The sequence below is a fragment of the Lygodium microphyllum genome, chromosome 17, assembly GCF_053477565.2.
Source record: "Lygodium microphyllum isolate KBCC chromosome 17, Lygodium_microphyllum_v1.1.10, whole genome shotgun sequence".
Taxonomy (NCBI): Eukaryota; Viridiplantae; Streptophyta; class Polypodiopsida; order Schizaeales; family Lygodiaceae; genus Lygodium; species Lygodium microphyllum.
Window position 1 is genome coordinate 30,727,208 of NC_141151.1, and position 22,207 is coordinate 30,749,414.

Consider the following 22,207-nt stretch of genomic DNA (forward strand, 5'->3'; position numbering starts at 1 on the left):
TGGATATTTGTGAAGCCTAACAATTTTCAGAAAAATTTGGGACAAGACTGCATACATACATGCTTGATAATGCATGCATCTATCAATTATGCCACAAGGATGTTGAGTTTGAGGATCACTTTATTTGTAGATGCAGTGTATTTTATGACATCATAGGGAGATTTCATTGCCTTTTTTGAGAGGGGTTTGGGTCTCTTTGTAGGGTGATGAAGTACGAGGATTATAGATGCCTAGGATTATTCTTATTGGAGCTTCGGACATATAGCAAGAAGCTTCTAAGGAGGACAAAGATAGAGCTAGAGCTAGGGAGCCAACAGGGTTCTTGCAGATTTTTTCAGCACTAACTCATTAGATGCTATCTCTACAGGAGTGCCACCACACTATTCACGAGCCAAAGGGGTTACAACAAACTGGGCAAACCACATTTCGTAGAGCACAGCGCCTGCCATCCCATTGCCGTGCTTGACATCCTTATCTATCCTACAGGTTAGCTACAGGATCATTGAGATCATTTTGTAGATAGTGGTAACATATACTTACAATTAGCATAGTTATTTGTTGTCTATTTTGATTGTCATTTTCATGGTTGTTCTCAAGTTGAGACAACATGGTCAGATGTACTCATAAATCTGAATTGCCCCTTGATTTGGGCAATCAATTGGCCTTCACCTGCTTTGATGGAGGTGGAAAATCCCAAATTCATTGATTTGTTGGTCCCTCTAGTTGAATTTGACTAAAAATAGCTTCAGTCTGTTAAATCCAGGTCATGGAGCTTCCAATTGTTGGCACACTTCTCCTGAGGCTATTGATAAATCCTAATTTTTGCTGCTACAGATTAGGGTTTATAGTAGAGAAATCTGAAATTTCTCAGCCTTTGGTAATCTCAATGCTATAACCTTTGGAGCAAGTCTATAGAAAGGCTGGGAGATGAGAGAGAATGCTGAGGAGAGAGAAAATTCAGACTTTCTTCACGAAGAATTGAAGAAAATCAGTCATTTATTGCTGCTGCCCTGTCTTAACAGTTTGTAGATGCAAAGAACTGAAGAAAATCAGTCATTTACTACTGCTATCTTGTCTCAACAGCTGGTAGATGTTGTCACCTGCTATTGATTGGTATTCTCCTGTCCTTGGTTGCCTCAAAACGTCCTCCAATAGCTGTAGATTAGACTAGCAACATCTCCTCCCTTTGTCTTGATGGCCTCTCTCTAGCTTCTAAAGATATTTTTCAGTCTTGCATGGGCATTTTTGATCAAGTGGTAGCCTTCCCAAATGGTTTTTTCAGCATTATGCATAATTAAATATTAATTTTTAATCTTTAAATACAAAAAAATAATCTAAATATTATTTCAATGTCCAAAAAAAAAATCTAACTGCCCAATAATTAAATTGGCTAGGCAACATCTATTCCCAAGTGTCTTTGTGTCAGCTTTGACTATCGGATTGGCATTACATACTATTAAATGCCACTTCTATAGCGTCACTAACTAACACTTATGGTCAAATGAATGAACTAGGCCGACAATTGGCACCAGATACCACCAAGTACTTGTGTAGCATAACTTATAACAACTTTTGCCTTTGACATCCCGTGATTTTCTCGCGTCCCGGGCTCGTAAATTTACTCTAATCCCAGTTACACCTTACATGTGCAACATTTACTTAACCATGTGATTAAAACTTAATCCACATGTTAAGTGAGTTTTCAAAAATACATGTCCTTATGATAGCAGCTCATATCATGTAATCTGGCCAATTGTACATCTAAGGTCAGTAATGGTATTGAAATGGGGTGACATGTTGGTAAAAAAGCTAATTGTCACTACCTCTTCCGTGATGGATTTGGACCCCTTCGTCGCGTCATGGGGTACGAGGACTAGAGATGCCTAGGTCTTTTCCTCTTGGAGCTCGAGAGGCGCCGAACTGCACTACTTCGAGACAGGAGGCTAGCTCACCCAGAGGGGGACACACAGAGAGCAGTGTGACAGACTTCTTCTACAGAGCCGACCCTATTGACACTACCAGCCTAGCAAAGATAAAGCCACCCTGCTAGACACCTTACATGCCACACCGTGGAGTCACATTGGATAGAGCCATTTCCCTTCGCCGAGCACGACGACCCCGTCTTCCAGGACCACGTCCGAGGAGGCCACACCATAGTCAGATTAGAGCCATTATCATGAGACACCGAAGACTCACCACTAGGCATATTAGTGAAGTAGCAAATGACCGCTTCATAGCTGAGATCATGTACAGATCTTGAGATCAGCTACAGCCCATATTCTCCACCACACTTTTGTACATGGTTCTATCAGATCTGGTTCTCCTTTCCTTTCCTTTTCTTTTCTATCGATGGAACAACACTACACATGGTTCAACCCTAGTATAGTTATTTTCAGTATTGTTTCATAGGCCACCCACTTATTTGTAATGTTATCTTTACCTTACTGATGAGATGACATTAGACATGGATGTACTCTGGATTTCGTCTCATAGGCCACATTGGCCTTATGTAGACGTTAATATATCTTTCTTTCTTTCTTTCTAAAACTGCTATTATTTGAAATAGAGGGTGAAAGAGGGAGGATTTTATCAAGGTGTTTTCTGATGTCTATTTGATCCTTGAGGATCTAAATAGGGTTTGTATGCTGGCTGATTGTGCATCTAAGCTCAGTATGGGTATCAAAATGGGGTTTTACATGTTGGCAATGGATTGAAGTGTTCTTTTAGTTCTTTCCTAAAACAACTACTATATAGAACAGGGAGGGGACTGGGGGGAGAGTGAGGGAGGGAGGAGATTGTTGAGGTGTTTTCTGTTCACAGATGGAAGATTGGAGCTAGTGACAAAGATAAATCTACAAAATGGAAAGCCCTCTTCTTACAAGAGGTTAGAAAATTTCCATTTTGTTTAAGTGAATGCATTTTAACAATCTTAAGATACATACGATTGGGACTTTTTTGGAACCACAATTGACAGTTATAAACCAAAGATGTTGCATGAATTAATTCATAAGAAGCATGCATTTAGCTATTGTGAATATCTTCCGATGAAGGGTCCTTGGTTACAAACTGCTTTTAGTAATAGATGGTACATGGTTTTCTGATGAGAGAAAAAAAACAGAATCATGAATAACTGGCACATGATTTTTAAAAGTAATATCTGGCATATGATTTCTACCAGATTAAAAAAAAGCAACCATGAACAACTATGTTTAGTTATATTTGGATTTCCATTGTGCTAAAAACTTGTATCTGCAGGGCCTGAGCTTTCTGGGCACAGGTCTTCCATGTATAGACAAAGGGCAAGTATCTCGATGAGGAGAGCTTCTCTTTGGAAGGAAGAAGCTGAGGCTAATGAAATGGTGAACAGAAGAAAAACAAATGATCATTTCAAGTCAACAGATTTAACAACATTAAAAAGACCAGTTATGATTCTACACGAATCTTGTTTTTGTATCACACCCAAAATGAAGATTAGATCCATGCACATATGAATTGGCCATGCTTAGTTCAAGGAGAATCATTATTGACAGTAGCAATTTTTGTCAAGAGACAAGTTTGTGGTCTTCTTCTTTTAATTACTTGTTTACAAGATGAACTTACAGAAAATTTCCTGCTTGTAAATAATCTCAGGCAGAAGATTTGGGTTTGAGTTACTTTGAAGAACTTGAGGAAGCAGTGAAGAAAAGGAAGATGGTAGGAGAGCACGATGCAAAGTTATCTGAAATCGTTTACTTTGTGTTCCAATCAATCATGGTCTATTATCATTTTTCAGAGGGCCTTCTTTTTAGGCATGATTATGATCTCATGGGAAGGCTAATACTAAGATTTGGATTTCTTTATTGTCAATTCAAGGGGTGTACAAAGGCTATAGAATGTGATGACACTAGTGAAGCCTATACAGGGTCATGGCAGACATAATATCTCTTTGATCTTATTGTGTACTTTCAACTTCCTTGCGATCTACCTTATTAGTTGACTGTGTAGCCACACTTGGGATGTGCCCTGTATATTTGTCCATATGCACATTTGGGGCCAAATGCTGCAAACGAATAGAATTTGGGTACTTTTCAAAATTTCCATGCATCTTGTTTTGTATATCCTCTCTAATGTCATGCTTTAAGTACTGGGCCAAGTGTTCACAAATGAGTGGAGTTGTATCAGAAGCCCCATTGCTTTACAAGATCTGATGAGTGAATATATGCCAACCATACATTTAGAGCCCTGTTGATGTTCAGGTAGCACAGAATCAGAGAGAGTTTATTTGGCAAAAAGGGTGAGCGATAGAGCACCCAGCCAACTAGTGATGGTCGTGCTCACTTATATCAAACTTTGAAAGTTTTCAAGACTGGTAGACATCATGAACGCGAACAAGGCTCTCGACATGTTAGCCAGGGAATTAGATTGTTTCTAAGGGCAAACAAAGGCTTCTAGCATGAACTGGGAATTGTGCTTGCCTCTGAAATAAGATATCACAATGATGTACAAACCCTATCAGTTTTAACAATAAGGATTCTTGATAGTCTTAGTTTATTGTAGTTACATGCGCTTTTTTGGACAATCTTCTAAGTTACGTTTTGAAATGTGCGTGGACTTCAGTAGTTTAAAGCTGAATTGTTGCAGAGATTCTTGATGGTCCCAGTTTTTTGTAATTGCATGCGCATTTTTGGACAATCTTCTAAGTTCCTTTCTGAAATGTGGGTGGACTTAAGAGTTTAAAACCGAATTGTTGCAAAGCACTATTACTTGCAATAATCTCCTAGGTGTGCCATGTGTCTACACGGGTGGGTGCTTCTCTTGTTTTACATATATTGTTATCCACATGGAAAATATGAGACCTTGATGATGACAACTAAGGTACTCTCCATGTGATATGCATTCACAGGTTGTAATGCTGTTCTCAGTCACTTCCAGGGCAGCTACCGCTTGAAAGGCTTGAAGATCATGGGATAGATTTCATCCATGGAATAGCCCTCCTAATAAGCCACCTTATAGAGTCTGTGTAGCCCAACAAGAGGAGATAATGAGCCAGGTGAATGTGCTATTGGAAAAAGGGCTAATTCAGCCTAGCTTGTCCCCCTTTTGTTCTCTAGTGCCTTTAGTGGAGGAAAAGGATGGCTTATGGTGTATGCACATTAACTATCATGCGTTGAATAAAATCACGATAAAGAATCGGTTTTCGATCCCTTAGATTGATGACATTATGGATAGATTGTAGGAGGCAACCATTTTCAGCTGCATTGATTTGAAAAGTAGATATCACTAAATACGCATTCGACTAGAGGGTATACCAAAGATAAATTTTTGGACATATTTTGGGTTGTATGAATTTTTTGTCATGCCTTTTGGACTCTTACAAATGCTCTTGTCACTTTTAATCAGATGATGGTTGTGTCTTCAAGTCACATAGGGGATTTGTAGGCAAATTCTTTTATGACATCATTGTCTACTGAAAGAATGAGGCAAATTATAGAAAGAATTTGGACGTTGTGTTGCGTAAGCATAGGCTGGTCATTAATGACAAGAAGAGTGGGTTTTTCTTGTATGGGATGCACTTTTTGGGGCACATTGTATTCGCTAATGGCATTCGTATGGACCTTGCAAAGGTCGAGGCAATATGTGTACAGCCACCATTGAAAAATGTGCATGAGATATGTAGCTTTTTGAGTCTATATTTCTATTATAGGAAGTATATGCATAGCTTTGCTGAAATTTCATCTCCATTGCATGCTTTGCAATAGAAGGGTGTGCTTTTTAAGTGAACAGTAGTGGAAATTGTAGCATTGAGAAGCTAAAGGAAAAGATGACTATAGATTTAGTGCTTGTGTTGCTTGATCTAAGGAAGTCATTTGTTGTTTAGTGTGATAATGTGGGAACAACATAGGGATCGTTTTAATGTAGGATTGCCAAGTTATGACATATGAGAGTCATGTTTTCCATGGCGTAGAGGAATTTGTAGGTTTATGAGAAAGAGTTTCTTGTTGTAATTCATGCATTTTTGACATGGAAATACTGTCTTTCAGGGACTGATTTCACAATGCAAATTGACCATCTTTCTTGACTTAGACTGAATTGTTTGAGAAGCACATGAGATGGGGCAACGTCTTATCTATGTTTCACTTTCAGATTGTGCACATAGATGGGAAAATTAATTCGGTGGATGATGTATTGTCATGTAAGCCTCAATGTTGGCTATTACTATGGTGTAGCACACTGAATTGGATGCCATGAAAAAATAGTATGCTATTGATTCAAACATTATGAATATGTACGGTTAGCTTTGTAATGGGGCTAGAGGCATGAGCACTTTGTGCTTAGAGATGTTTTTTTGATGATGCATGGAAGATTGTGTCACAAAGCAGTGGAGGCATAAGGTGTTCATTGAGAGTCATGCTACAGTTAAAGCAGTGGAGCATACAAGGATTGATGCTATAGCTAAAACAGTGGAGCATTTTTTTAATTAGTCTTCGTTGAGACACGATGTTGACCAATTAGTAAGGACATGCATCGTATAGGAGAAAGTGAAGTATGATAGACAAAAGGTATCGGATTTATTGTAGCCCTTGTCTATTCCAAATAGGCCTTGGCAGAGCATTGTTATAGATTTTATCTTTGAGCTTCCTAGCGCACCTACAAGGAGTGATGGGATATGGATCGTATTTGGAGGTTTAGTAAGCAAGCCCATTTCGTTTTGGTAAGGAAGAAGATAAAGGCTGATCATATGGCACACTTATTTTTGTAGTGAAACCAGCCTTCCTCCTTAGATAGGGTGATAATAATTTGCTTTAATAGTAATTCTAGCAAGTAATTAATTCACACAAATTGAAATGCACACTTTACCAAGTTAATATTGGAAAATAGATAGCATGTTGGCCCAAAAAGTGGCACCCCTTGCGGTATTTCTTTAGCTTTTATTGCAAATGGATGGAGTACACTTGAGATTTTCTAATCTCCTCCGCTAATCCAAGTGCCTCTTGTTGCCAAAATAGGCTAGCAAGCCTTCAAATCAATTTGCTCCTTTGTTGCTTGGGGATTGGCCTTTACCTTGCTTTTTAAAAGACAAATCAAGATTCAAAATTAAGTTTAACTAGTTGGCCTCTTGAATTTTCGTGAAATTCTTTAATTTCAACTATTGGAATTGAAGTCCTAGGCCCTCAATTCTGAGTACACATCTCGAGGTGGTTGTCAAGACCTAATTTCTATTGTAAAATAGCATTTACAACATAAATTTTTTAATATCTCCACCTTTGATGACTCAAATGGTTGGATTTTGCTGAGATAACTTAAGAGATGGCTATAGAACGAGAGAAAAGGCTAGAGAGAGAAAATTCAGACTTCCATTGCGAGAAAATGGAAGAAATCAGCTCTAGATTAATTGTTGTAGCATCTATGGTGGCCTTCTCTTAGTCTCTCTTAGCTTGCACAAGGCTAGAATGACTCTCTCTTTTTCTGTCTCTTTTCTTTCAGCTTCAATGTCTTCCCTACATGCATGGGCAAGTTTTGTCAAGTGACAGCTTTCTAGTTCCATTTTTTGGCATTATATAACTTATTAAATTAATTTTTAAAATATTAAATTTGAAAATTAATTTAATAATTATTCTAGTGTTCAAAAAATTAATTTCACTAGCTAATAATCAAATTGGCTGGGCCAATTTGTCTTTCAAGTATTCTTGAGCAGTTATTAGTTCTTAGACTGGTATTAATTAGTTACTCAATGCCTAGTTTCTAATGTTACCATTGACATTAGTGGCCAATAAATTGGTCTAGGTCAAAATTTGACACTGGGTACCGCTTGGTACCTCTTAGACATAACTTATTACAGCTTTTACCTTTGGCACCTACCACCAAACAATTGATATCTTGAGGTCTTAGATCCTACACTGTGAAATGATTAACTTGCATCTCACATGTACAAGGCACATTGGCACATTTGATTAACTTCTAATCAAATGCTAAGCGAAGTAATAAAATTACAGCCTCTAATGCTCCCTTTGCTGTTGATGAATCCATCTGGGACTGGAAAATTAGGTTACAGCTCGATTTCACCAAATTCTCACAACAAATCTCTGAAATTTCTGTGTCTACAATATTCCCTCTCTTTCCTCAGTCATTTCCCAACTTTGCTCCAAGCTTTATAGTGATCCAAGAATTGGAGGTGGAGATTTTGGTGAATCTTTGCTGTCAAATCTTGGTTTTCAGCACAATTGCCTCAAGAAGCGTGCCTATATTTGAAGGCTTCAGACTTGAATTTTCAAAGTTGAAATAGTATACTTCAAGAAAAAATTTGAATTACAAACTTGAGAAAAAAAAAAGCGCTCCCTATTGTCATGTATGCTTGCTCTTCCGCTCCCAATTGTCCCTTCACGTCCACGCCGCCGGCCTCGCCCATCGCCGTGGACCATCCGCCCCCCCGCCCATGGCCGTCTCCCTCGCTTGTGCCCCGTCTATGCCGTCGACTGTGGCCGTCTCGTCCCACCTGTGTGTGGCCGTCGCCTTTGCCTACGATCTGCTTGGGCTGTAGTCCGTGCTCGTTGCCTCCGCCCCCCCCAAATCAGAGTGCAGCAATGTGGAAGCGTGGGACCAAGACTGAGAGAGTGAACGCATAGAAAAGAAAGAGAGAGGAGATAGCGAAACACAAAAAATCTACAGGGTAGAATGCTGTATAGGAATATATAAATATACAAATATCTACGTATGTCTCAGCCTTGAGGACCTCGATCTCTGTCAGCTCACGTGCTGTTAGTCACCAGCAAGCTGTCCCTTTCAGATGTAAGTGTCCAAGTACTGGACAAGACTACTATATATAGCAGAGGAAATACCACGAAAAAATAGCCAAATTAGGTCAGGTGCATTTAATGCAGCCGATTGAATAAAACCGTCTAACTGCTGTTGTGCCACGTGGCAACAATTGTTGACTGGTCTGACTGCTTGCTGCAATACTGCTGTCCAGGGAATGACATCTTTAACACCCCCTCTCAGATCCTAGACAGGTCAAAAGAATGAGGGATTTGGAATGTCTCTGAAGAAGAGCCTTCATGAATAAATATGCAAGATTATCCTCCATCTTGTAGTATTTCACATCAATGGTCCCATCCAGAAGCTTCTCCTGAATGAGATGATACAGGATCTCAATGTGCTTCGTCCGGGCATTGAATACAGGATTCTGTACCAAGGCAATGCAACTCTCATCGTCGCACCGTAGAAGAGTAGGATGAGTCTGGGGGCAGCCAAGCTCCTCCAACAATCTCACATGTGGTGGAAGATGCGGCCCGATACTCTGCCTCAGTAGAAGAAAGCGTTACCGTGGGCTGCTTCTTGCTACTCCATGAGATAACACCTGTACCCAAGGTAAAACAATAGCTTATAGTGGACCGTCGGTGGTCCACATCGCCAGCCCAATCTGAGTCTCTCCAACCTGCAAGAACAAGATCTGAAGCATTTGTACTTGCTGGATTAGAAATCCCTAAGTCAGAGGTTTCCCTCAAATACGGAAGAATCCTCAAGGCAGCCTGTCAATGCACCTGCTGGGGTTCACTCAGGGACCCTGCCAAAAGACCCAAAGCAAAACAAAGATTAACAAGAGTGTTGAGTAGCCAATTCAAGGAGCCAATTAGTTGACGGTAGCGGGAAGCATCCGTCAAGGGAGAAGCTGAGTGTGAAGTGGCCTTCCAGTTCGGATCCATAGGAGTAGAAATGGTCCGACAGGTCTCTATCTCAAAAGTTACCAAGAGCTCTTGAAAGTATCTTTGCTGAGAGATGAAAATCCCTCTTTGAGATTGATAAATCTCGTGATCCAAGAAGAAATGAAGAAGCCGCAAATTCGTCATCTTGAACATCTGTTGTAAAGCTGTCTTGGTCTCTTGGACCTTTTGTGCATGGTCATGTGTAAGAATCAAATCATCAACATACAACACAAACGAAGTGTGCACATAAAGTTGCGGATCGGCCTTGGAGCGTTGATATCCCAACTTTGACTGAAGAAACGATTCAATCTTCTCGTTTCATGCACGCAGAGCATGCTTGAGGCCATACAAGGCCTTCTTCAACTTGTATACTTTCCCATTTAAGGATCCAAAGCTAGGAGGCTGCTCTATATAGATCTCCTTCTTCAAGTCACCATTGAGAAAGGCCGACTTCACATCCAACTGATAGACACGCCATGTCCTATGGCCAGCCAAGGCAAGAACAGCTCGAATAGTTGCCATACGAGCAGTGGGGGAAAAAGTATCATGGAAGTCAATGCCTGGGTGCTGAGCAAAACCTTTAGCAACAAGGCAAGCCTTGTGCTTGTCCAAAGAACCATTGCCAAGGTACTTGGTCTTGAAGACCTATTTGATGCCAATTACCTTCTTGTGAGAGGGATGAGGCACAAGTTACCAAAAGTGCCATTCCTCTCAATAGCCTCCAACTCAACTTCCATAGCTTTCGGCCAATGCTCAGACTGCAAAGCCTCCTTCACGGAAGTGGGCTCTCAATCCTGCATAACATGGGTCATCAAACGATAGTTAGAGCAAACAAGCTCCGTAGAATGTGCCTGGTTCCTCCGTGACCTCGGCGGTCCATCCTGCGGTTCCCACTCCTCAGGGACCCCTCGATCCCTGAATCTTGGAGCGTGTCATGGGCCCAATGAGGAGGAGGCCGGATCTCTCCTCGTCGCTCTTCATCTGTTGAAGACTTGGGTACATCCACCGGCGGAAGCTCCACTGGGTGGCCGGTGGAAGGGAAGATTCTATATCAGAAGAAGAATCATCATTAAGAGGCTCTGGCTCCAAAGGAACTATCTCGGGAGCCCAACTCTCCCTTGGATCTTCAAGGAAGGGATGTTTCTCACTCCCCTCAGTGGCCGGAACTTCCACGAACCGCACATCTCGGCTCGTGTAGACATCTGGCTTGACGGGATCAAACAAACAATAACCTTGGGACTAGGAGCTATAGCCAACAAAAACATGTTGTCGGGAAGCTGCCTCAAACTTGTCACATTGCGTCTTCGGGATGTGCACATAGGCATCACACCCAAAGACCCTGAAATAAGAGACATTAGGCTTAGTCCCAAAGTAAGCCTCAAAAGGTGTCATCCTATCAACGGCCGAAGTGGGAGATCTACGGAGGATGTGGAATGCAGTAGCCACTGCCTCGGCCCACAAAAATTGAGGTGACTGTCGATGCTCCATCATGGTGCGTGCCATCTTGATCAGACTTTGGTTCTTCTGCTCCAAAATGCCATTCTCTTGAGGAGTGTTGGTGTTAGCTAACTTGTGGTGAATGCCGCTATCTGCACAAAAACGAGCACACTCATTAGACACAAATTCACCACCCTTATCTGAGTGCAAGGTCTTTATTCTCCAGTTAGATCGGTTCTCCTCAAAGAGAAGCCAATCCTTGAAGTGGGAGAAAGCTTGCGACTTCAACGTCAAGAAATAGGACCATGTCATCCTGCTGTAGTCATCTACGATCAACATGAAGCACAAGCTCCCCTTCAAGGACTCGATCTGCATCGGGCCACAAAGATCCGTAGAGACAAGCTCCATAGGTGAAGTAGACCGCCTCGAAGCTTCGTTGGGAATCGCATCCCGATGCTGTTTCCCATGAATGCAGGAGACACAGGGCTGTTGGCTCACCACTATGTTCGGCAAACCTTGAACAAGTGATCCTCCCGTCGCCTTTTGAAGGTACTCATAGTTCAGGTGGCCAAACCGAGCATGCCATAGCTTAGACTGTGTTTGAGAGGTAAGAAGAAGAGAAGTAAGAGGTGTAGAAAACTTCAATTTGTAAATGTTGTTCTCCTCATACCCTGAAGAGAGAACCTTTCTCGATTTAGGGTCAAGAACTTGAACAGCATCACTGTCAGACTCCACCAAGAGACCAAGATGGCAAGTCTTATGGACTGAAAGCATATGATACCCTAAACCTGGCACATACAACACCTCGGAAGTGTGGGTACCACCACATCCATTTATTCTGTCCCTTCAATTGTTGCTCTTGGTCCAAGACCATAGGAACCAGCTTTTCCCATCGAAGAGTCGACTCCTACCCTGAGGCAATAAGAGCGGAATAAAAGGTACCGAATTGTGGCGGCAATTGGGACAATAAAGTGATTGCCATGTCTTAGGAGGAAATAGGCTGCCCTACATTTTGAACCTGCATCTGAAGCTGCCGAAGCTTGTTGATGTGTTTCCGAAGTGAAGAAGACTGATTCATGGACAAGGTCCACATTTGCACCTCAAAGAAACCCTCTTCATCAGGGTCATCCTGTTATACATCTAGTTGAGCTCCAGCTATATCTCTCGACTCACTGTCAAGTGCTTGACGTGAGCTATCACGGCTGTAGTACAAGATAGAAAAAGAAAAGAACGAATCCTGACCTTCAGTTTGTCCCAATGAGATTGGGTCTTTATCAACTCCGCACGAGCATTGGAAGAGACTTGGGACTCATCTCTCACCGAGGGCCAGTTAATCTCCTCCATTACAAGCTTCGCCAAATCATAAGACTCCAGAATGACCAACATCATCATGCGCCAGACGCGGTAATTGTCACCATCAAGCTTTTGATCTGATGGAAGAGCCGGTAGGACAGGCATCTTCCTGTCCATAATCGCTTGGAACTCCAAGTTAGTCTCTGTAGACATGTTCACCTGCAATGCTTGCACAAATGCAAAAGCAGCCCCCTTTGATTGTGAAAACGCAGCCTGTAAGGGCTCTTTCCTCCGCTTCCCAAATTTCATTAGCCGCCGGAGGTGATGAAAAGGTAAAATCTGCAATGGAAGGCCTAAAACACAGCCTTCCTTCCCTTCAAATAGCAACAACCTGCAGCAAATTCACCGAAAGGACTCCTTTCCCACAGGCCCACACTTGCTTCAGCCTTGATCCGATGCGCAGTCCTCCCGCTCGCCCTCGAATGCTTGAAACGCAGCCTTGTGTCACATTGAAATCTCCTCTTCTGGTAGGTTCTTGACTCATCTGTCAGTCCGTCTTCATCGCTGTGATACATGTCAGAGTGCAGCGATGCGGAAGCGTGGGACCAAGACTGAGTGAGAGTGAACACAGAGAGAAGAAAGAGAGAGGAGACAGTGAAACGTAGAAAATCTGCAGTGTAGAATGCTGTATAGGAATGCAAAAATATACATGGGCGCAGAGAGAATATCTGCATATGTCTTTGCCTTGAGCCTCCTCCTTCTCTTCTTCTTCTTCTTCTTGCTTGCTTGTGCTTGTGCTTGAGAGAGAGAGTGTGAGAGTGTGAGGAAGTGTCATCCTCGTAATCCTCGTTGACTCCTCCTTGTTATTGCATGCCGCCGTCATCCTCTTCATTTCCTTCCGCCATGTCATCGAGAGCAAACTATAGGCAAAATGAATGCACTAAGTCAACCACTGGCTGTCAAAGCATTACCAGCATCAAGCGGGCATAAAGCAGCATATGACAGTCATATGGACATCGAGCAAACATCCAAGCATGTCAAATGAATCTGTCAATAAGCTGGCACACCCCTTCTGTAATATGGCAACACGTGCTGTTAGTCACCAGCAGGCTGTCTCTGTTAGATGTAAGTGTCCAAGTGCTGGACAGGACTGCTATATATAGCAGAGGAAATACCACGAAAAAATAGCCAAATCAGGTCGGGTGCATTTCAAGGACTGCTGACTGGTCTGACTGCCTGCTGCAATACTACTGCCCGGAAAATGACAGATCTAAAAAACATCCCCCCCCCCCCCCCCCCCCCAAGTTGCTTCCTCCCTCCCTCCGCAGCAACTTTCTCCCCCCACTGGGAGCAAAGCAATGTGATTGGCAAGTTCTCAGCAGGGACGCAAAATGAAAACCTTTGGTCAGATGCCAATACATTCTCCGAGGGCTGCATCAGTTTTGGCTGCTCTAAGAGGGGGGTACTGGCTGTAATGGATAGATCATGGTTCTTCAAGCTGGGGGTTTTGACTGTCCTGTGCGAAACGAGGCTGTCTTGGCAGCAGCTAAGGTTGTGTAGGGAAGATGTGGCTGATCCGTGCTGTTGCAGGCAGATTGTGGCTGAGGTACGGCTGTCTTTGCCATTGGTGGACTGTTTCTTGTAGAGCTTTTGCGAGTTATGACTTGTGTGGGGCTGCACACCTCTGGCTGCACAGATAGACTGTTGTTGAGCAGTTCTATGAACATGTTCCAGGGTTGTAGTGCAGAAATTGAGGTTTGCCAATGTAGGTAGTGGTCATATGGTGTTGGATTTAGAGAATTCCAAGTTCCGTCTTTTGCAAATAAAATGTGGCTGATTATATTACTCAAAAAAACTGATTACAACAGAGTGCTCATGCTCAACAGACTACCTGGAGCTGATGCAAAGTCACAAATACATTATGAATACAAGCCTCTCAAGGCCGTTTGGGGGGGATGGGGGAAAGGAGCCATGTAGGGGGGTGTATCGCCATTTGGGGCTGCCTGCCTGCATCACAAAAAACAGGTTCTAGCCACCCTAGGTATGCATGAAATGACTAAGGAGTTCCTGACGAGCCCTGGACTCGCCCTGCACCTGATCCCAACGGCTGTGGAGGGAGTGGATGATGGAGGTCCAGATCTTTGCTAAGGTCGCCTGTGCTGAAAGTCTCTCTCTGCCAAAAGTCTCCTGACACCGCACCTTCCAGATATGCCATCTAGCAAGACTTCCTATGATCTCCTATACCTCGGAGTGGTATGTTGTGGGCTCTAGTACCTGACGGATGGGTAGCGCCTCCAAGCCGACCACTGCGCATGACCCTGTCTCGATGATGAATATCATGTCTTGCATCCCGGCCTCATACAGAAGGTGCTGGCCCTGGCTGACTGCCTACCAACAGAAAGCTCCCCATGAGATATATCCAAGGCTGGGTGCTATACGGCGAAGGATGCGGCATGCTCCTCTAGCTGCGCCTCCTCACATGACCAAAGGTAGTGCTTGGGGGTTTCCAGAGGTTGCTGTGTGGAGCGCTTACAATCTCCCTTCTTCTGCATCTGGGCAAGCCAACTCCCCACCGCCAAGCCTCCATGTGCCACCAACCATAAGAAGTACGATACCCTCCTCGGCCTCTAGCTATTCCATAGGCGGCGCCAAAAGGTCCGTCGGAACGGCTCCATGATGTTGTGCTCCGCCTAGTGCCTGCTACGTGATAGGGCCCAATCCATGTCCTCTCGCATTAGTACGTGTCTGCCAATCCTGGCAGTGTATTCCAGGAACCTTGGTGGCTTCTTGGCGATTGTCGTGGCTGGCCATAGCCACTCTCCTGGATTCCACTCCAACTCATCAAGTGGTGTGCCCTCCCAGATCCAAAGGCGCCACTCCCTGAGCTTCTTCCAGAAAACATAGGGTTCTAGTCGCCATGCCTTTCCCTGAAGGCCCAGCACCCTAATCCTCCTCCATGAAAGGGTAACTAATCCCTCATCTTGCTGCCCTTTGTCAAGGGCCAGACGCCCCCCCTTTTGAAGAGTGAAGAAAGTCCCCTGTGGGGCGCCGCCCACTCTACCTGCCACTTGTAGGGGGATGCCTGCTGGTGAGAACCTAGCTGCCCATACCTCCCCGGGCTCTATCGGCACTCGTCTCGGGTGAGCAAGCCACTCCAGAGGTATTCTGTATGGTCTGCATACTCTGAATCTAGCAACTTCGTCTTCTCTCTCATAGGAAGTCGGAGGCTGCGTAAACCGCTCACACGGGACTTGAGAAAGTGAGACATCGCCTCTGCAAAGAATAAAACAGGTATAGGGCTAGGGAGTAGCCTTGCCGGACCGATCTCTCCGGCCAAAACTCCTCCCCACGCCTACCACCTATGAGAACCCTGCTAGTGGTCGATCTGTAAAGTGCAGAGACCCCGTGAATCCAAGCTTGTGGGAAACCCAACCTTGCCATGGTGCCCTCTAGGAAATCCTAGTCCACCCTATCATAAGCTTTCTCGAAATCCAAGAGAAGTACGGCTAGTCTGTGCCCACTGTGTTGAGCCCACTTTGTCGCTTCAAAGAAGGTAAATACATTGTCCAGGATGCTCCTATCCTGGACAAAGACTGCCTGTGTGCCATGGATGATGTCTGGAAGCACGGGGCATAGTCACCTACCAATCATCTTTGCCAATGCCTTATAGACCACTGACAATAAGGTGATCGGTCTCCACTGGGAAAGCTCCGATTGATCTCCCCCTTTGGAGAGAAGACTGATGAGGCCTGCCGAAAGAATCCCTGGCATCTGTCTTGAAGTGAAAATCTCCTGGAAGGCCATCAGGAGGGGGTCCTTCACCACTTCCCAGTAGGTAGTAGAGAAGGCCTTAGAGAGGCCATCCTCTCTTGGGCATTTCTGCCCATCTTGTGCATGGAAAGCCTCTTCTAGTTCCTTCTCTGTGAAGGGAGCTAGGAGGGAGCGTTCCATCTCCTCTGTGACGAGGGACGGGATGTGATCCGAGACCTGGTGCCTACATCGGTGTCCTCTAGCTAAGGTTGTCTCTTGCTGGAAAAGGCGACTGTAGTAGCCAGTGGCAATCTCCATCACCTCGTCTGGGCTTGAGGGAGTCCTGCCAAACTGATCTCGGAGGCTGCGTATCTGCTCTCTTGAGGTGCGAGGCTAGTACACCTGGAAGAACTCCTTGCGCATCGTATCCCCCTTCCGTGCCCAAAAAGCTGCTGAGGTGTGGTAGGAGAACTCTGAGCGCTTATCCTGTAGGCCCACAATGGCTGCTCGCGCTCGCACCTCCTATGTGTGGAGGGTGGGATCCTTGGGTGCCTCCTGTAGTAATCTCTGTGTGGCTGCAAGGTCTCGCCAGAGTGTTCTCCCCTCTTCCGAGCTCTGCTGCTTGGCCTGTATGGCTGCCTCTTAACAGATTTTGCTCGATTCAGCTAGGACCTTTGCAACCTCCTCTGCGATCCGATCCCTCTTGCCCCATTCCCTAGTCCAAAGTTGCTCTATTTGTCTCGTCACCTCCTCCCTCCTATAGATCGTTAGGGATCCAACAGGATCGTGTGTCTAGGGTAGATGCTGGGGGGTCTAGTGTTAGGAGAACCGGGTAGTGATCGGACAACATGGTGCCCGCCAACTGCCCTATTTGGCCTCCACGAGAGCCTCCCCACTCTTCCACATAAAATCTGTCCAATCGCTCTAGCAGGACTCCACCTAGCCGCCTGTATCCCCAGGAGAAGTCCAACGACCTCTCCCTCCTGTGGAAGGCAGGGTCTCTCTAGGCATTGCGTGCACCTATTACTAGTAGAAAGATTTCCCATGCCTCCTGCTCCTCCCCAGCCATGCCCTGGTAGTTTCTGCCTCTGCCCTGTTGGTCCTCCAACGCCTCCAGGTTGTTGAAGTCTCCTCCAACGATTGAAGAGTCCACCTCTAGGAGTCCCTCTGCAATCTCCACCCAGAACCTGTTGCGTGCCCTAACCTCCGTAGGGGCATAGACATTGAGGACTCCCAGGCATGAGCCCAGTCTGATCCATAAAACCCTCCCTGCCACTATCGTCCTGTGGTCTCGTACACAGGCGGTGAGACTCGGGCTGATAGAGGTGCATACGCTTCCACTCCTGCCGTGGGCACCTATGGCATGCTCCCAGTAAGTGTGGGAGCTGCCCGGGAGTACCTTTCCTACCCGTTGGGCTTGGGTGGGCGTGAGCTTGTGCTCTTGTAGAAGTAGGATGTTGATCCGTCCGGCAAGGGTAGACTGCAGCTCCTACCGAACAATCAACTTCCTAGAACCACGTGCCCCACTATAGTGGAGACTGTTCACATTTCATGATGCAAGATGTAAGCTCATGGGGAAACCTGTGACTGACCGAATAGGCATCTATTCAGTGTGGAAGCTGCTGATGAGGAGGAGAAACTATGAGGCATACAAGTGCACTTTTCCGCAGGTCTAGATGGAGAACTCCAATCCTCCATGGTGGCCCTCGGCCGGACCATAGGGGTGATAGATGCTCTAGGTGGTACTATCAATGCATCAATCAGCCATGTTGAGAGTCGTGACTCTGTGCACTGGTAAAAACGGGCCGCTTGTGCCAAGGGCCATTGGATCACATCCCGCGGAGCTTTCCACTGTGGAGGGGATCGTAAAATGATGCTCAAGTGCGGGACCTCAGCACCAGCCCAACAGTTAATGTCCATCATGCAGCCAGGCCAGTGTTGCGCGAACAATGCTAGTCCTTCATCTCCCATCCACTGGGAGATGTGGTCCTCCACTTGACTCTTTAACTCCTCTATTTGTGTTATCGTCCAAACCCCTGAGTCGGAGGACTGAAAGAAAAAGGCGTAGTTTGGTCCATTCTGTGGTGCTAGTAGATGGACCTTGCCCCTCCTTGACTTGCGATGCACGAAGATCCCCACGTCTAGAGGTAGTGTGAACTCTTCATGCTCCGCAACTCTCAGGTAGGTCCATGGGCCACTGCGGAAAAACTCCTGTGGCAACAGCTGTGCCTATCTCGGGAAAGTGTGACGGGCGGCAGGGGCAGATGAGCTGGTAGCTGTATGGGAGGGGGAGAATTGCTGGTGCGAGGAGGATGTAGGCGTGCGGGGCTCATCATCTCGTGTGGGAGGGGGGGGGGTTGGTTCTGGGGGGGGATCACCAGTACCGGGGGCGGATCGGGGGGGGGTGCTCGACAGGGGAGGTGGGGGGGGGGGGGGGGAGAAGATTTAGGGATGGTGGGATGGTCGGAGGTGCATGGCGGGTTGGGTGGCGGCGTGGGCTCGGGTCAGTGGCGGCGGGGGGCATGGGAGGTGGGGGAGGGTGGGTGTGGGGGGTGGGCTCTCCGGTGTGGTAGTCTGTGGCGCGGGTGGTGGATGTGGGGGGCTGCGGCCCTGCTGGATGGGATGGGGCTACGGAGTGCTCTTGCGAGGGGGCGTCGCTCGCCCTCCTGCTCCATGTTGACGAGGCTGTGTCTGTGGAGTTGGCGACGGCCCCCCCGCCGTCTCCCTCTCTGTCGTCTCTAGACCCGTGTGAAGCTGTCAGCATCCACCTGTGGGCTTGTCGAGGGAGCCACCTTGGCTTCGAAGTGTGTACAGTCAACTGCATGATGCCCAAAGTCATGGCAGTGCAGGCACTACCCTAGTTGCCCGGTCACAATTACCTGCTGCCTAAAAGAGTGACCTCCATCCTCTATCTCTAGGAACTTGGGTATACTCTTTGTGTCTTTCACGGCCACTTGTACCTTGGGGAGTCCTGTAGTTGTCACAGCATCCGCGAAGGAGGTAGGGAGAACTGTGCCGAAGAGCCGACCAAAGTCCTCCATTAATTGGCGGTACTCTACTGCCAGTCCGGGAAAATGTAAAGTGATTGGGTGTCGGAGAAAACTGTTGTGGAGCTCAAATGACTTCACTGTGAAGCCGCTATACCAGGGGACCATGTGAATGCCCCCTCGTGGAGGCATAGGGCGAGCTCTCCACTAACTCCCGAGCTGCGTCTGCGGAGGTGAGATGAACCATGAAGATCCCACGGCCCATGAGGACAGCCTCCATGATCTGCGTTGTGCCAACGCACAGCGTGGAGTGGAGCCAGTCCCGAAGTTGGGCCCTAGCTGGAGAGTGTCCTACTACCTGGCGGAAAATCACTGTTTCTTTAAGCTCCAGCTTAGTGGCACGGACGGCCAAGGGCTATTCCTCAGAGAGGACAACGCACAAGGTGTTTGACTAGGGGGCACTCGCAGAATGCACCGGCGTTTGACCAGAGGTTTCCATTGCGCTTCCCTATTGAGAACCTACCAAACACATTGCTGTATTGCCGGAGGGGGGGGAGTTGCTGCAAATGGAGGGAGCAACCGGGGGGAGGGGGCGAGGGCGATGGCGAGGGGGGGGGGGGTTTTGGATTCTGTGTTTTGATGCTTGTAGAGGCGCCGGGCGCCATAGATGACGGCGTGTAGGCAGGTGGCGCAGGGTGGAAGAGACGGGAGAGAACGCGGGAGAGGTCAAAGGTACACAGGACGGAGGGGGCGGGGGTGCAGGGCGGGGGGCCCCAGGCACAGCGTGGTGGCGGGGGCGCAAGCACAGCGGCACGTTGGTCGGGAGCCGTTTTTGAATTGGAGTAAGAGGATCAAGTTCTGTCTTTTGTGATAGATGTTCACGAAATAAAGCTAAATATTGCAAGGGACATAAGGTTCTTGTTCAAATCTCTCTTAATATTGGAGATGTGGTCTGCCACCTAACTCTTCACCTCCTCCTCTATCCATGTCATCATCCAGTCTCGTGTGAGAGGTCTGAAGGAAAAGGTGAGGACAGCATCTGAGCAGGATCTCCACTCCAGATTACTCGCAGGCACAATGGACCTAGGGACATGTCACTGATGGGAGTTGATTGCCAGTATAGACTGGTATATTTGGACTGTGAGGTGCAGCCATGCTATAGACCTTTAGGATGTATCTGCAACAAAGATCCTCTTTTGACAATTCGGACAGAGAGAATCCATAATCTCCACAAGAGATGAGAGAAAAGGTAAGGTGGCTCTGAGAGGATGATCAGGAGGAAAGAGGCCTTCTTGTGGACCTGGGACTTAGGCATCTTTTTCCATATTGCCCCTTTGATGGTCTGGCATTAAAGACTGCCAGATTGGTTGTTTGCACAACCATTGTATGTGTGATGTACTTAGACACTCTTTACAGAGTTCCTTGTATTTTTTATTTTATCTTAGGGGAATTTTCTCTGAGGTGTTATAGATAGAATTTACTTTTCTTGGGAATAAGAGAAACTGTGCAACTGTGCATGAGCATTCTAACTCCATATATTCTTTGGTTTCATTTTCTTTCAATCCACCATTTTACTGCCTTGTTTCTTTAGGTCTGGTTTCATTGGTTCGATTGGCTCCATTGCCTGATATCATTTGACTTTATCAAGGAGATGGATCTAAGTTGTTTGTGTGTAGACTGGATAAATTCAACATGTTAGACAATGAAGAGAAGGTGGATTATCTTGATTCACCTTAGAAGCCTCTATGGACAAAAGTGACGAGCAGCCACTTGCTTCTTAAACACAACTACAACCTAAGATAGCTGCTGATGGAGAGGACAATGTTGCATGAGGCTTGTGTCTCTGGAGTTTTGGATGTGCTTGTTCAAAGATGAAAGATTTCTTGCTACCTTTGAGGCTTCAACTAAATGCATGAAGATGAGGAAGACATATGAGTGTAAATCAAAATGGGGCTCTACTCATCTAGGGACACAAGATTCTTTTTCATAGCTGATTCATGATCCATGGCATCTAGGTTACTTTGGTGGTGGTCTGGTCTTTCAAGCCATGGCTTGAGGTTGGCCTTTGAGAGGTACTTCTCAGGGAGGCATGAGCTTGCAAGGCAAACTTGGCATTGGAAAGCAATTTGGGTTCTAGAGAGGAATGCAATCAGACATGTATGTGTGCATGCAACCAAGAACTCATTGAATGATGAATGTAAATTTGCCATTTGGAGATAGGTACTGTTGAGATGCAAACAATGTGAAAGCATCCATATGGACATTTCTTGAGGCCTCCTCTTTATGATAATGTATCCTCTAAAGAAAGGTGAAGGGCTACAAAGAAGGTGGGTCAATAGTGAAGTTTGAAACTTTTAGCTGTAAAACAGATAACTTTAAGGCACATCACTAACTTTGTGAAGGGGATGAGACAACATAGACACATTAATCACTTCTTCTTGAAGGTGTGGGCCTGTGCTTCAGGGCTGCTTTGCACTTCGTATTTTGCCTTTGAAAAATTTTGTTTTGAGGGGTCTTATTAATAGAACTTTTCCTCTTCTTTGGGGAAAAAAATATGGGGGTATGGTTGTGTTGGGTGCAAGTGCAAGTTGTTGTAAATTCAACAATATGTGGTTTTGATACATCAAGTACTTCATTTTATTACAATTGACCACTTGTTTCGTGTCCTTTAGAATGATCACATGTAGAGTGGGTTAACCATTAGAAGGAACATATGTGGAAAATACAAGACTAGTGCATGTTGGATTGAAATGGACTGGGTATATGTTTGAATGCCTTGATCGCATGTTCTTTCCATTGAAAGCATTCTTATACTCATGATGTACCACCAATGTTGGCATTTGTGAGATGGTCATGGACATAAGGCTTTTGAAGTAGCCTTGGGATTGTAGGTTGGGTAAAGCATTTGTGAGATGGTCATGGACATAAGGCTTTTGAAGTAGCCCTTGGATTGTTGGCTGGGTAAACCATCTCAAGGAGCAGTGTATGTGCAAAAGTATATGTGTGTTGTATGCAGATTCATGCTTGGTTTTGTTTTCAACTAACACTATTCATGTGCTA

The 22,207-nt window shown here is 45.6% G+C and overlaps 1 protein-coding gene across 1 annotated transcript in view; it reads left to right on the forward strand.

The window, feature by feature from the left end:
* LOC148021747 (uncharacterized) overlaps positions 1–22,207 on the forward strand; it is a 419,898-nt gene that overhangs the window by 18,536 nt on the left and 379,155 nt on the right. Inside the window, exons 4-6 of the mRNA XM_087697283.1 lie at positions 2,821–2,884; positions 3,256–3,422; positions 3,631–3,693. Coding sequence (XP_087553409.1) covers positions 2,860–2,884; positions 3,256–3,422; positions 3,631–3,693 — 255 coding nt within the window. The 5' untranslated portion in view covers positions 2,821–2,859. The remainder of the gene's footprint in view (positions 1–2,820; positions 2,885–3,255; positions 3,423–3,630; positions 3,694–22,207) is intronic.